General features: G+C 37.4%; 2 protein-coding genes across 2 annotated transcripts; both read right to left on the reverse strand.

The window, feature by feature from the left end:
- Positions 1 to 1,187: 1,187 nt before the first annotated feature.
- Positions 1,188 to 9,167, reverse strand: CMBL (carboxymethylenebutenolidase homolog). The gene is made up of 6 exons (XM_056332134.1): positions 9,017 to 9,167; positions 6,334 to 6,556; positions 5,434 to 5,541; positions 4,204 to 4,346; positions 2,646 to 2,737; positions 1,188 to 1,617 (listed from the first exon to the last, which is right to left on the reverse strand). The coding sequence occupies exons 2-6, from the start codon at positions 6,546 to 6,548 to the stop codon at positions 1,438 to 1,440; spliced, it is 738 nt and encodes a 245-aa protein (XP_056188109.1). The 5' UTR covers positions 6,549 to 6,556; positions 9,017 to 9,167; the 3' UTR covers positions 1,188 to 1,437.
- Positions 9,168 to 11,137: 1,970 nt separating this feature from the next.
- Positions 11,138 to 15,302, reverse strand: LOC130146209 (carboxymethylenebutenolidase homolog). The gene is made up of 4 exons (XM_056332135.1): positions 15,133 to 15,302; positions 14,083 to 14,225; positions 13,221 to 13,312; positions 11,138 to 12,513 (listed from the first exon to the last, which is right to left on the reverse strand). Exons 1-4 carry the CDS (start codon positions 15,183 to 15,185, stop codon positions 12,358 to 12,360), a joined length of 444 nt encoding a protein of 147 aa, XP_056188110.1. The 5' UTR covers positions 15,186 to 15,302; the 3' UTR covers positions 11,138 to 12,357.
- Between the last annotated feature and the right edge of the window lie 359 nt (positions 15,303 to 15,661).

A 15,661-nucleotide genomic window follows, 5' to 3' on the forward strand; every position in this document is an offset into this window, starting at 1 on the left:
CATTGCAGCTGTGTCCAAATGTCTGCAAGTGTTTCAGAATCAAACAGGAGTAAAAGAACAACACACCCCTCAGAAAGGCTAAGGCAGCAGTGTAGTTTACTACTATCAAGCAACACAGAACTAGTAATAAAATTATTTGTAAATGCATCAAAAATGAGAGAAGGGCAAAAGGAAAGTGCTGGCTATTAGCAGGAAGAAGAACTAAGCCCAGGAAGTTTGGTAAAGACTGAAATATCCAGAGCCATTTGGATCAATCTTCACAAAAGGTGATTTTAGCCATATTCTGAATGAAAGAAATTTTATAGTGGAAACAGGAGCACAGGTGTTCGGAAGGGGAAGTAAAATTAAAACGAATAACTCGATGTGAGAAGGTTTGAAATTCGCCTCAGGGATTTTAAGCACCTCTGTGAGCCATGAGCCGTGATGTCTTTGAGTGCACAGACAGACATGCAATGTCCCTGGGAAATGGAGGACAAACACGGAGGCCAGCCTTTCCGTGGAAGAAAGGAAGGCACTGGTAGCACTTTTAAGCTGTTGGTAATGCCTGAAAGATATGAAAACAGATTATCTAGAAGTCAGTTGATAGGCATGAAGTAGATAATAAGATGGCTAAAGGAAATAACAAGGTGGCAGCCAACAAGAAAATCCTGCCCACCTGAGCATTTTCCCTACTAGACCAGTCTGGAAATGGAAGAAAAGGGATTAGAAGACTTCACTCATATCTTCTTCCTATGCTCTCTGTGTGTCTGATGGCAGTCTCCTATTCCTGCCTTGTTCTTCTTTCTCTTCTGAGTTTTCGTGCTCTTCACAGTCTCTCTGTGTCCTACCCTCTTCTCACTTCTCCAAGTTCTTCTCTGGTCCTGCATGTTCCTGTAGTCACTTCAGTCATGACTTCCAAATTTTGCAGCCCACTTCCAGTCTGCATACACTTCTTCCTATTGTTCTTCCACTTCCCTCTTTCTAGCTCTGTTTCTATGGATTCTGGACAGGATAGCCTGTTTCCAAGAAAACATCCCAGCCTTTCAAACCAGTATGATATTTACCTCAAAGCTGAAAATCACACAGCTCAGTAACTCTAAACACGGCTTTTTTGGAGAGCATTTATCAAGCATGAGTGGAGTTTTAATGACTTTCTTATCATAATGATATTAATACAAAAAAGTGAAACTTTCAGATTCTACAAAATATCCCATATGAGATTCTAATGATTTGAAGATACAAGATCAAATATAAAAGACATTTTTACATTTATAGCTTTCAGCATTTGAAAAGCCATTTCTAAGCATCTACTTAGAAGACAAGTGCAAATAAGTAGTGTTATTGCAGAAGTGTTTTATAAGATACTTTGTTTGTTTTAAGAACATTTTAATCAATACAGTTTGTATGATTTTCTGGTTTCCTACAACAATGGATTTATTTTATGGGCATTTATTTATGTTAAAGATATTTATTCAGCCAGTTGATCATATCCTTTCTTCCTTCCTCAATGTAAGGTTTATCTTGAGGATTGATATCTTCTCTTTTGCGATGTACAAACCCATGTGTCTGTCCAGGGTAAATTTTAACTTCATAATCAACTTTACAGTTTTGTTTAAGCTTCTGCTCCAGCAGAGTGACCTGTAACACAGAATGTTCCATGTTGGCTGAGTACGGAGTTAACATGTTATGAATTTACAGTCCTCAAATTGCCCTGTTTTTTTACTTTTCTGAGAGACAGACACAGTGTGTCCATGCCATCATTTTCTCTTCTACTAATTTTATACCCAAATGCATTTCTGTTACTACACTTTATTTAACTAGGCTTCCCCCCGCTCCCCCTCCCCCCCAATAAAATAGTAGCATGTGACTGTACAAAACTGCAAAAGAGTATACGGGTTACTGTAATAACACCTGTAAAGGTAAAAACACCTATTACTCAGTGTCATCAGAAGGTTCGCATGTAGTGATCACTGTACAAGTTACTGCTGATAGGCCCCACCAAAAAAAAAAAAGAAAATCAAGGCAAGGTTTTTAATTAATTTGAAATTGAGGGAGGAGAAGCACAGATACAAAATCAGCAGTTCAAAGCTGCTGGCATTTTTGGCAGGATAATTAAAGCCAACATCACTCAATGAGGGTGTGTCTTCCTCTTTGATCCCCTTGGTGGATAATCATCTTTCTCCAGCCATTCCCCACCCAGGCTCCCCAGGAAGGCTGTTGACAGAGTACCAGAAAAGAGAAGCTCTGCAGGACAGTGGGAGAAGGAAAAGGATAGTCACAGGATTTTTTAATTCTCCTGGAACTAGTGATTCCACCAGTACAGGTGAGAACTTTCTTCTGATTTTATGCACCATCAGTATGATTGAAGAGGGTTTTCTATCCTAAACTTGACAAAAGTCTTCCTTTGTATTCTTGTCCTTTTCCTCCTAGGAACTCTCATATAGAAATCACCCATATTTTGCAACAGAAACAGAAAATATTTTTTAGTGTCACTGTAAAACTTTTTTATTTGGACATAAACAACATAAATTTGTGTAGAAATACTGTAAGAGTGAAAGGGGAAGAAAAGTACAAGTTAGTTTTCTACTTTCTTTTAATTAAATATCAAATTACAAAACAAGCATGAAAAGCATTAAAAAGACAAATATCTCTGATGGGAAACTCACCTGCTCCAATGGGATGTGTTCATCCTTTTCAGCAAAAATGAAGAAGGTGGGATGAAGCAAATTGGATCTGTCCTCAAAGAACCTGATGACACCTAGGGAAGAATGAGCACATATACAATAAGTCATGTTACTTCAAGTGGTTAAATCGCTACCACAACTCTACAGTCAAAATAATGTAATTTTGTGTATAATATATATATATATAAAAATAAATAAAGTAATGGAATTAAACATGCTTTGCTTAAAAGTCCCTTCGGTTGTGAGAACTTCCTATGATGTGGGATGTCATCCAGTACAGAAAGACTAGCTCTGCCTGAAAACGTCAGGGAAGAATTGTTACATTTGCCTGGTTCTTGTGGTTTTCTTTAAGCACCTGCTTCTGACCACCATCAGAGACAGGGTCCTGTGAAAGATGGACACTTCAGAGCTGCTTGTCCCTAGCCTGGCATGGCCATTTTTAAGACTATTGTAAATATTCACCAGTCCATATAGTTAGAATTGCAGTGTACATAGATTTATACTGATATAAATTAATAACAAATTGATATTGTAATTTTTACAATTAAAATATATTTTAATATATATAAAAACTAACCAGCTACCACCCTGGCCACTCTTATCATTATTTCAATTATTACAACAGAAAAATAAAATTATTCATATGTTAGCAAGTAGCATTGCAGAATTGACTCAGCTGATCAGCAAATCAGTGCAGCAAAATAGTTCCCACAATCATTCTGGAAAAACACATTCAACTTCCTTTCATCTCAACTGAATATAAATTGCCTTGGGTTATAGAGAAGTACAGAGTTTTATAACAAAAATATTAAGGGTAGCATATATGCGTTAAGAATAAAAGTGTGAGAGTACAAAGGTTAAAACAGAAAGTTAAAAACAGTTCACATTAATAACAAGGGACCACTGCCAGCAGTAACATTGAGGAGTAAGTTGTTCATGCCATGATCTGAAGGGCTGCAGCCTGTGCAGCCCCCAGCCCAGATGAGTCATCAGCAAAAGACCCTCCACAGGACAGCAAAAAGGTTGGAAATCGCTGCTGCCGTGTCTTTCCCTGTTAGCCCAGCGGGCGAACAGAGTACCGATGTGTGCCAAATAGGTTTACCAAAACCTAAAAACCAGACAGTGGGCAGCCACCTGTCCTGACTTACGCAGACTGAGGTAAGCAAGATACTGTGGCAAAGATCCATTTCATGGTAACTGTTGGCTCCTAAAAGATATAAAAGATGTACCCAGAAACCATTTTGTCATCACCAGCCAAGAGGAACCTGAGCCATAGGGAGGCCTTGACATTTGGAGTCCCTTGTATGCCATGTAGCACAGAAGCAATCCTGGCCATGCCACTTGAATGCACAGATCTTGCTTGTTATGATTAAGTGCAAAAATGTGAGTGTGCAAAATCAAATTGCTTAAAGATTTTGTAGAATAAAATCACCTTCTTCCATAAGATGTCACACTGAATTTTGTTACAGGAATACTCCTACAGAGTAAGTTCCTGCACCAGTCACGTCTGCTCAGAACATAATAGGTATTTGAGACTTACCATAGAGGGACACCCCCGTCTTTAAATTGGGATTTTTCAGCATCAGATGTTGTACTGCTGCTCCACCCCAGCAAAACCCAATGACACCAATCTTCTTTGCACCACATTGCTCCCTTAGATACTTCAGGATGACATCAACCTCTCTAAGACATGTAAATGAAAGCAAATTAAGGCTCTAGCTCTCTTCCCCTGGCCTCCAAGGTGGCTGCTGCTCAGAGCTGCTGGCTAGGCATCTGTCTGCTTGTGGGAGGCGATAAGTGACTCCTGGTTTTGCTCTTTACTTCACTTATCAAACTGTCTTTATCTCAACCCATGAGTTTTCTTGCTTTGTTCCTCCTGTTCCCTCCGCTGTCCCTCCTGGGAGGAGTGGCAGTATAGGTTCCTGGCTGCTGTCTGGGGTCAACCCACAACTAGTACAACTAGTGTACTACTAGTCATTTCTAAAATACAAGAGAAACTCCAGGGGAGAAGAAAAAGGAGAAAATCAGTCTTCCTAGACTCTGTTACTGGAACCTAAGGTGATTTTATAACCAGCAGTCCAATTAATTTCACAAATGGCAATAGTGGTCTTATAGGCTAACACAAATAAAAGTTTAAGACACACAGCCCATCAAGAGCATCCCATTATCACAGATGTGACTATAGGTAAACTATCTCTCATCAGGGAGACAAATATTTAATGAAATTGTGGAAGTAGATTTGAGATTGTTGCTTCAAAACCAGCAGTAACATACAATCAAGCTACACATCAGATAAAAATGGGAATAATATAGCTAGAAGAATGGGAAAGTAGTATTCTTTGAACCAGCTGGGATCTGGTGGGGAGCAGGGCCAATGTTCCCTAGTGTTTGGGGACTGTGTTTGCACCCTATCTAAAATGCACGGAAGTTGTGGCTACATGCAGGAACTGAATCAAACCGAGGTGGAAGTAGCGAGCTGCATTTTCTAGCCTTTGACGGTTCTTTTCTTTTGAGTCATTCATCTCACTTCTACCCTCTGCACAGGTAAACAGTGGGTGCTTCTATTCTTTTCAAAGTTCTACTTTTCTCCAAAAAGTACCTCTCACATAATCATGAGCTTGACCCACAAACTGCATGAAATTTCTGGGTTTGGACATCCAGCTGTATTTGACCCATTAATAATTTAGGATCTAATCCTGCATCCTTACTGAAGCAAAATTCCCTACAAAAGGAGGTTGTACACTTGCTGGATAGGGAACAATGATTGTACTTGTCTATTTTGCCGGCATTTCGGGTTTTCAGCCAGTCATTGAAAGTTGCCCAGTCATTAGAAGGTTTCCAAGCTTCTTGTCCCACAAAAAAATCTGGGCAGATGGCTCTGCAAGAAACATGAAAACATTTTATGCCCATGAAATAATACTGATAAAGGATTAAAGGGAAGTCCATGTGTACTACACAACAAATTAATTTTGTTGAATATACATAGAATTTAATCTACATCAAAACTGTACAGCAACCCTCATTATTTTTCTACATCTAATAAGGAGACTTAGCATAACTTCTAGATACATATTGCCCTGTTAAAATTCATTAATCTGACAAATTGTAAACTGCAATTGAAAATACTTTGTTTCCTACTGAATGTAAACAAACAAACAAACAAACAAAAAACCTACAGTTTACATGGTACATACATTTGGGCTAGAGGAAATGCTAATCCTGTAATACAGGAAAGAGGATACCCAATATGGGTTTTTCCATATTGGAAGACTTATTTCTTTCTTTGACACAAGCTGGTACAGTTTACCTTCATGGAGTGACTTTCAGCTTCTCTGGAATTTTTACTGTAATGGCAAAGTTGCACAGATGCTACATTGGGAGGAAGGAAGCAGGCTGCTTTGGGTTCATGAGGCGTGAAAGATAAAACCAAGATTTTTTTCCTGTTTGGCCTCTCTTCCTCTGTGCTTGCATACTATCTCGCTATGGTAGGACTACCCACCTATGTTAGACTTCTTACACTGTTTTAAGAAACAGGAAACTCTTCAGAGAAACATGTAAGGGAACCCTATGAAATTATTTCTATTTGTATGGTTTATATAAATTCAGGAAATAGTTGGTTCAACAAACTTCCTTATTAAAAAGACACTTTGAAAACAGTAGCATTTCTTACATGTATCCACTAGTTGTTAGCATATCAGCCATGTATCTGGTATTCGGCAGTTGCCATCCAAATATATCATGAATCACAATCACAGCTTTGTCTGTGCTGGCAGGTGGTTTGCAAACATACGCCTTGATGTGCTCAACTTGTACCTCCTGCCCACAGCCTCCATAGTCAAACCTGTCTCCAATATCACATGGGCAGGGCCTCGATTCATTAGCCATGCGTGATACTAAAGAACAAAAATTATTCAGTTGTGAATACCACATCATACCATACTGAAATAGATCAAAACACAGTAGTATCATAGACTTCCATTTTTGAATCATTACAGTGACACTGTGAACATGCTGATTACTGTTAGACCTAAAATGCAACATTAGTTAATAAGCCCACTGGGGTTTTCTTATAAACAATAATCTCTTTAGAATTACTTATATTATGAACTCTACAGAGGGAATCTGGTATATAAATAGGACTTCCATGCTCTACAGTAAGTAATGCAGTAAAAATTATGTTATGACCAACCAGCAACACAACCATCACAAATTATTTAAATAGCAATGAAACCAATTCTTTCACTCTTCATCTTGTGTATGTCCTTGTCAGGAATACATAACTTTCTTTAGCATAGACTGTAAAGGCTTAATACAGGACTTGGTGTTTTCAAGAAAAAAAACCAACCCAACATGGCTACTGTGTAGAAAGATATAACTTACTCTATTACATATATTATAGTACATAATTACACTTAGATTAAACATGGTATTTTTCTTCAGAGACTTAAGATTTTCCATAGCTTACTTTTCCAGTGTCAAGAAATCCTTTTTCTAACCACCTTCAGCCTCAGCTATTGCAAACTTTTGAAGGAGGATACTTAAGGGAAGTGCCAAGAAAAATATGCCAGCAAAAGCCAGAGTATAGAATTGTATTTATTTAAAAATTAATAAGGAATGCATTCAAACTCTAAGACAGGAAAAAAGAAAACTGAACATAAGGAAAAATTCCTTCAGTTGAGGCAAATGTTTTATCAGGAATGTAACAGTAGGGTATAGTTAATTTTTTACAAACTATTGCTTAAACTAAAACAAGCAATTCACAAAGGTCAAAAAATGCCAGCAGATTCTAACAGAGATTTATGTAGCATCTTGGTCTCAAGTTAATGATCTTATGCCATTGACCTTATGTGCACAGAGCATCTGCAAATTATTAAAGAACACAAAGAGAATTTAGATAAAGCTTTACCTAAATGCTCTACCGATAATTTTTGTGTACTAAGAAAACTTTGCTACTACAGAAAGAAGGATGTTCAAACTTTACTATGTTGAATACACTGACAGAGAGAAATGGGAAAAAGCAGATTACTGAACAGTCCCTGACATAGTGGGACTTAAATAGCTGTGGCACTAAAAGGACAGCTTTAGGAAAACAAACAAACAAACAAGCAACCCTACAACCAGGAGTTTTGCACAGAGTTCCAGGGACCAAGATGCTCTGGATTGGCAGACTTTAAAATTCAGACTATCCCAAAAGGTACTAGCAGAGCTAGGGTTGCAGATCCTGTGAGATTTCATTTTCACAGATCAATTCAAGACAAGCTTTATTGTGTTCAAAAGCTGTATTAACTCTGGGCACACATATATACTAATCCTCTACTATATTTTTTTTAAAAAAAATAAGCCACACCCACCCAGAGGTGTTTTTTTTCACATGTTCTAGTCTCATGTATAAGACTTGTGATTTAAAATAAATGTACCACAAAAGAAATATTAATAGGTAAGTATATAAGACAAAATACAGTTTAGAGTTGATAACTAACTTTCCATTCACAAACCATTTCCTTTTGATTAGACTAAAATCAGAAAAATATAATAAACCCAGAAACTTAATATTAAAGAAACATACATTTCAGAACTCCAGAAACACAAATGCAATACCTTCACCAGTCCTTAAAGGCTTTAGTTGCAAACATTTCACATTAGCTGACAAAACGTAAAGCAACATCTAAAACATAAAATATTTAAAGATGCAGATATAGCAGCTGAGGAAAAGAGCTCCAGACACAAGCCTGTGAGGAGTAGTGTTGGCTTGTGTGGTTTATAAGCCATACAGACTTTGCAAGCTTTGTAGCGTAGTCAAAACGTTCCAGTGTTTCAACATTTGCCATAGTATGCATTACATACAAACAGTATCTTCTTCCATTTCTAAGACGTTACTGAAACATTCCTTAAAAATTAAGCCCCCTCCTTACATCCATCAAAGCTATTCTTTTATATCTGTAAACCCATAGCCTTGGTGTTCCACCACCTCCACCTGCAAGTACTTGAGCATTTATTCGAAGACCAAACAGTAACTTCATTTTTCAGAAACATGAACCTACAACCAGAGAAATATGAAGATACTGCTGTGCAGCTCTTTCACTTCCAACAGACTCTCCTGAGTCCTCCTCCTAAGAGGTCTTCCTCACCTCAGCAGGGAAAATAACAGGTTTCTGAACCATCATCTCAAACATTTAGGGGAAAAAAGTAGCCCCCGATAGCATTTAAATCAGCATGCACTCTTTAAAAAAAGCACGTACATAAAAATGAAAGTCCCCTGAACATGCTGAGTCAGACCTCAGCATGCACTTGTTTACATTTCTTAGGAGGAAAAGCCATGAAAGTTTAAAAAACTGAACAAAACCAATACCTACCTGTAGCACAGCAAGTGTGTGAGATAGTAGAGGCGAGTCACAAGAGTTCAGCGTGGATGGTTAGTGCTGAATGTGATCCCAAAAGGAAGTGCTAACTCATAAAAATGAAAGCGGTGAGTGTAAGCATCAGGTTTCTTCAAATAAGAGTTATGTAAGTTACTGCCCTTATCTCTGCGTATTGCAGAGTGACAAAGTTGAAAGTTCTCTCTTTTTAAAGCTGTTAATTTTACTGCTAGCATAGGCAGGGTGTGCTGCTGTGAGGAGCACTGCAATAGCTGAGTACCAAAGCCTCTTTTTAACTTACACAAAATGATATTGAGCATTGGAGGTCTTTTCAGCTTAGGAAACATATTAATGTAGCTGACCAATTCATTTAGATGATTTCTTTTTTTTAAAAGGGTGCTCCTTTGCTTTTAAAGGTCAAGGTGGTATCACTTTTAAACATTATGTTGGCATTATTTCCTCAGACTATTTATCCATTGGTAAAAGACATATCTAAAGTCATCAGAGGGGTGAAGCAGTGAAGTAGAGTTATCATTTCAAAGCTGTATACAGATAAAGCTTATATAGTATGGGGAAAATATTTTCTCTTTCAGAATGAAAATAAATAATATGTAAAAAGGTAACAGTTTTGTAGACCACTGTACATATAAGTGTTTAAAATACATTTGTATCCTTTCACAGGATATTTTATACTTTTTTTTTTCCTTTTGAATTAAAGTGACTGCATGATCCTTGTATCCCTCCCATACTAATGATTTTCTTTTTGTTGGATTATTAGGATTATTCTGTAACAAGCTTTATCTAAGGATATTAGCAATCCAAAATTCACTGTTTCCTCAGAGGCACATCTAAAAAGAAGCACTAAATGCATTTTAGCCTACCACACTTTTGCCTTAGGAAAGCAACCAGCCTTGCAATTCAGTCCTCATGTGTAAGCTGTTTTCCCGTGTTCTAAGTCAGTGCTTTTTATTTACAATTCCAAAAATAAAGTCAAATTTTAAAAAAGCCTACCAAAGAACTCCACAGTGGAGTCATAAGGTTCAAAACCCACCCTTTTCTTTTGGTCTGATTTTTTTTGGCTTTTCCCACTTGCATACTACAAACAACACATTATAGCATGCAGGGAGCTTCATTACTCCATAGCAACTTCAAAGAACAGTAGCAAAATACATGAGAGAAAAAATGGCAGTTTAGATCATTCCTAGAAAAGAAAAAAGACAGCAATGTATGCAGAGCCTTCTTGGCTTAATCAATGGAGTTGCTTAATTACATTTCCACTCTCTTAGTCACAGTAATGTGGCTCTGGAAATTTTTCTTTACACATAAGACTATTCCCCTTTACCATAATACTAACATTAAACTCTAGAAATTAAATGGCTTTTACTTTGATATTGTTTCATGTTCCTTGATAGGCAAGCCATGCAGCTTTTTTACTTCAAAGTCAAAACTTAATTCAACACATTAATGACCTCTGTACATGCAGTTGGTTGCAGTTTGTACTGTAAACACATACCTGTTTTGGATCGCGCATTTCCAACTCTTAGTGACTTACAGTTCTCATGGTTTGGTTGTACTTGTAGTAACTTGTAGCTACCCTTTCACTTCAAACAAATGCTGCATCTCAGTTTGGTTTTTTCTTTTTGCTTAGTCACGGTGTTAGTGTTACAGAACACATGCCGTTTCAGTATTTATGAATGACTGCTGTTCTTTAAATATATGCCCTGATCGTCCTCTTGCACATTAGGCTAACCTGCTAATGCTAATGGAACTCCACTAATCTCGAGTTAGCCAGGTTTTACACCAGGGTAATTAAGGTACAATAAACTTCCAGACTTCTACACTCATCTCCTGCAAAAATGTGTTATGAGAGCAGTATCACCTAGGTTAACAGCTGGATTAATACATTACATATAGATGGTATTGTATGAAGAACAACAGTTAATAGGCAGCTGCAAGCCAGAATTCTCTGAAGACCTCCCCATGGGAAAGACAGAGGGCCATTACCAGCATGTAAAAGAGGAAAACATGGATGGGAAAAAGCAAAAGAAATTAAAATCCCATTGAGAAAGAGATGGTTAATTAATACTGTTGACTGTTTTTACATGAGACACGCCACAATGTATGTTGCTCTGATATTTAATTTGAGACATTGTCTTTAGTAAAATTAAGACTTTCCTAAATTACATTTTCTCCCCATTAAAGCACATAGCAGTCTTTATTAGTAGCACTGAGAAGGTGAAAAGGGACATAACATTGTTTTCTTTTTCTTACAACTTTATAAGTACCAGCACCCTGTGAAGATACTAGGCAGCTGGTTTAAAACTAATGAATGCAAGCCTTTCTCCCCATGAAGCATAAATTAAACCATGGAAGTCACTGTCATAAAATGCACTAGAGGTCAGCATTTCAAGCAGGTTCAAAAAGGGTCTGGCAAATCCACAGAGGCTAGGTCCGTCCATTCAACACACTGCTCCAGTGCCAACATCCACCTCAGGCACAGCTCGTCCTGAACAGCTGGCTGCCAGATCGTGGAGTGAGAGGGACAATTCCCTGCACAGCCACTGCTGGCCCCTGACAGAGGCTGGGCGATGACTAGATGCAATCTGGAGCTGATGCAACACTAGATTTTTCTCATATCATCAATGGGAAAATTACGTAACAAGACGCATTATGCAAAAATCATGTACCATTTCTTCTTTAAGCAGCAACCATGGTTGTAAGCCACACATTAAAATGCCTTGTCTGCAGATTGCACGGCACTTTTGAATTCCTAAACTGACCAGGAAATCACCTACAGTGTTTCACAGAACCAGAGGTAATCTGAGAAAGTAGTACTCCATCTGGACAACCTTAGCCACAAGATATGCCCACTTACGTCACCTGTTAAATACGAATCCGCCACCACCATACCAATCAAGAAAGCCTAGTCTTTCAAAATAAGCTTCACCAAGCAATGTATTTGTGTCCCTAAATTTTGAACCTGTGATTTATGTAGATCAGATGAACAGTGGCCATAATACACAAATAGATTAATTTAACATTAGTCTTATTTCAAACATTCAGATAAATCTCAAGGAACTGGAGAATATTAAAACGTGACACTGCTAAGTGAAATCTAAGACTTCTTCAAAAGAACATAATATGGAAGTATCCATTAGAATCTACTGACAAAAACATCTAAAATAATCTGTTTACTTATTTATTTGATTTCTATTTCAACAAACCTTCCCCTCAGTTTTCTAAAATGTGCCATCAAAAATCTGCACAGTGTATTACATAACTGGATTACAATTTAAGTTGCTTGTTCTTCTATTAAATGTATTTATTCAGTCAGTTGATCACATCCTTTCTTCCTTCCTCAATATAAGGCTTACCTTGAGGATTGCTGTCTTCTCTTCTGTGATGTACAGAACGATGAGTTTGTCCAGGGTAAGTTTTAACCTCATAATTGACTTCACAATTTGTTTTTGTAGCTTCTGCTCCAGCAGGGTGACCTGTAATAGAGAGCACAGTCGTAACTATATCAGTATAGCCATATTACACATGCTACCATTCTTCATCTTATTCATAATCCAACTCCCTAATTTATAATTCAGGCTAGAAACTAGTAACCAAGCTTCATATGGGCAAAACAAAAAGTAAAATTATATAAAGAAAAAACACCTTTGCAGTAAGGGTCTAGAAAATTTGTTAGAATATAAAGGCAGGTCAACAATCTGCAAAGATATGGACAGAAGTACTTCCTATATGTGAAATATATAGCAATGCTAAATACACTACAACTGAACAAAAGCTTCTAACAACACCTGTGGATGGAATGTGGTGTATCCTACATGGTTTATGGGTTTCTGACCAATAGAAAACAGTATCATCCAGCAAAGGATAGCTCTCTGAGTACAATACTTCAAAAAATACTTCAAAAAAGCGATGACATTTTGATAAAGCTTTCTTACCTGGGTTACTAGCCATACTTTTACATACTTTTACAAAGGAATGAGGCTTAAGAAGAAAAAAAAATATCTAGTTTTCATTCTTTGCCTAGGTTACATTAGCCTTCCTGTTCTGTTTTGCCGCATTCTGCTCCATTTTTCTCCTTATTTTTTGCCCTTCAAGCAGTATCATGAGGCTGAGTTTTGATTCCGAATTCTGGATGGAATTTTAAACATGCAAAAATGAAAGAAGACAGAGGTTATTAGCATACTTGATGAAGGGGAATGAAGTCATCTTTCTCAGCAAAAATGAAAAACGTAGGGTTCAGGAAAGTGGCTATATCATCAGAATTCTTGATTAGTCCTAGAAAACATTAAAGAAACAAAAAAAAAAAAATCACGATTGACTTTTAAAGGTGAAATCCAGCTTCAAATACAGCACTCTGCTTCTGCAGTGAAAAGTTTTCAAGTCTCATGCAATATGCAGCCATACATACTAGCTTTACTTTCAAGCTACTGTAACCATGACTCCTAGTAGAATACCTTCCAAGATTGTAAGTCTATTTAAGCCATTTTCTTAAGATACAGACAATATCTGACTTAATAAGACTTGAAAAATACCTTCTGTGCATACAAGCTTGAATGTTTTGAGTGGCTGGGAAAGTCAATGCTTTAGTAAATAGTACAAAATTTACATTCTGAGAATGTTAGCAAAGGGCAGCTTCGCTATCCCAACTTCTTGAGCAGAGCATAAGAGGAAAGCTGGTGTTAAAATAATCACAATCTAACCTCGCAGAGCTACAGCAAAAATAATACTCTGCTCCTAAGAGAATTTCTAGCTCTGCAGCATGCAGAGCAGTAGTAAACAGGAAAAGGGAGCTAAATCAGGAAGGTGACTGAAGGACAACACATATGTCCATCCAGATCTGAAATAAAGATGTCTGCTATGACCCGTTCTGAAACTAGGAGCAAAAACCTTCACCACTGTCTTCGCGTAATATCTTCCCTACTCAGCTGAAAATACCTCTCTTCATCAGCTGACAGCCTGATTTGAAGAAACAATGTTAGATGAAGTACTTAAGCAATATAATATGCATGTGTACCTGCTTGTATTACATCCCTGTATTTACCTACCATAGAGAGATACGCCAGCCTTTAATTCCAGGCATGTCATTATCAGGTGAGATACAGCAATACCACCCCAGCAAAAACCAGTGACCCCTAATTTCTTTGCACCATGCTGTTCCTTTAGATATTTAAGCACAGCATCAGCTTCTCTGGAACATACAAGCAAATGAGAATTAAGCACCCATTGTAAAACCAGTATTTGAAAATTTGAAAAGAAAATCTAGAGATGCATAGAAGATACATAAAACAGAAATCCCTATATCATGCTGTTACTATATTTTCTTTCACATACTTTAAATAATTCATTATTTCAGACCAATAGTACTGGTTGCTAATCTGAAATAATCAGAAAGAGAGAAGAGAAAAAAAAAAAAAAAAAGACCTGAATGGAATTAAATAATAATGCAACGTGATCAACATATATCAAAGGAAACCTAAAGAGATGGAAAGTAGATGATTGATTAAACACCTACCTAAGGGTTAAAATAAGCTAATGAAGTTTTGCTTTGTAAATGTAGATAGAAAAAGTAATAAAAACCTCTCTAGAGAATACTATTCATTAGACAGTCAAAATGCTGACAATAACTGTAAGCTAATCCCATATATTTGCTGCAGGAAAGTCAATGTAACAAACAAGGTAGATCTTTTCAGAATTTATAATGTAGCTTGAAATACATCTTATCAAGATTCTGTATTCTGAAAAAAACACATTTACCCCTGAAGCAGATGTCAACATGCAGAAGCAGTAAAGAGAAAGTATTGGTGGCAGTTAAGTCTTTTGTATCACCTCAAAACTATATTTTCAGCCCCAGTTCCTTGCCCCCTGCGGCACGCAAGCTATACACACCCTTAATACATCAGCCTCGCAAATACCACATCATCCACCAACACACACAGACAGAAGCAAATGAAGTGCCAAAAAATTCTTTCTTCACTGGAGCTAACACTTGAAACGTGAATCGCCTGTAAGAAATACCAGGCAGAGCCCAACCCTTCCTCCCCATTGCAGCGGACAGGGGACAGATTCCAAACTAAAAAGTTTCCACGACAACTGACCCCTCTGAGAAAGGAGGGGAGCTCTCTGGAAAGGATTCAGTTATGTCTCCCATAACCTTCTTACCGAATACCTAAGCCCAGCAACCTTCAATGTAGTTACTACCAACAGTCCAAGAAAGATATTTGCTCTCCCAGGAAGTTAATTAGTTTGGTCTCCAATTAGACTCATCACTTCTTGTGTCACAGGTCATTTTTAAACCATGCTTTTTGAGGCAGAGGAAACAACTTGAAGTCTATAACAGCTGATGTTATCAGCATCAGTTGACAAAACTCTTCCCTAAGCCACTGCTGAGAGTTGTTCTTGAACTCTATTCAAGGCAAAAATAAAAGGTCACTGATTCCATCCACTTTAAGGAGGCATTAAAAAAAACCACCTTCACTGGTAGATTAGCTGCATCCAATCTCAAACAAACAAACAAACAAAAACAACAACAAAAAAAAGCAGTATGTGACAGCAGCAGGCAATGGGATATCCAGTTCCCTGACATCTTGTTTATTTTCCTAGTATCTTGAGTTTTCAGCCAATCAT

Source organism: Falco biarmicus, chromosome 3 (genome assembly GCF_023638135.1).
Source record: "Falco biarmicus isolate bFalBia1 chromosome 3, bFalBia1.pri, whole genome shotgun sequence".
Classification (NCBI taxonomy): Eukaryota; Metazoa; Chordata; class Aves; order Falconiformes; family Falconidae; genus Falco; species Falco biarmicus.

Excerpts from the sequence above, each read along its gene's own strand:
- CMBL (XM_056332134.1), bottom strand. The coding sequence starts at position 6,548 with ATGGCTAATGAATCGAGGCCCTGCCCATGTGATATTGGAGACAGGTTT. Across the intron at positions 2,738-4,203 it reads GACGGGGGTGTCCCTCTATG|GTGTCATCAGGTTCTTTGAG; the intron begins GTAAGTCTCAAA and ends ATTCTTCCCTAG. Across the intron at positions 1,618-2,645 it reads AACACATCCCATTGGAGCAG|GTCACTCTGCTGGAGCAGAA; the intron begins GTGAGTTTCCCA and ends TCTGTGTTACAG.
- LOC130146209 (XM_056332135.1), bottom strand. The coding sequence starts at position 15,185 with ATGGGAGACATAACTGAATCCTTTCCAGAGAGCTCCCCTCCTTTCTCA. Across the intron at positions 14,226-15,132 it reads TCCCCTCCTTTCTCAGAGGG|AGAAGCTGATGCTGTGCTTA; the intron begins GTCAGTTGTCGT and ends TGTATGTTCCAG. Across the intron at positions 12,514-13,220 it reads ACTTCATTCCCCTTCATCAA|GTCACCCTGCTGGAGCAGAA; the intron begins GTATGCTAATAA and ends TCTCTATTACAG.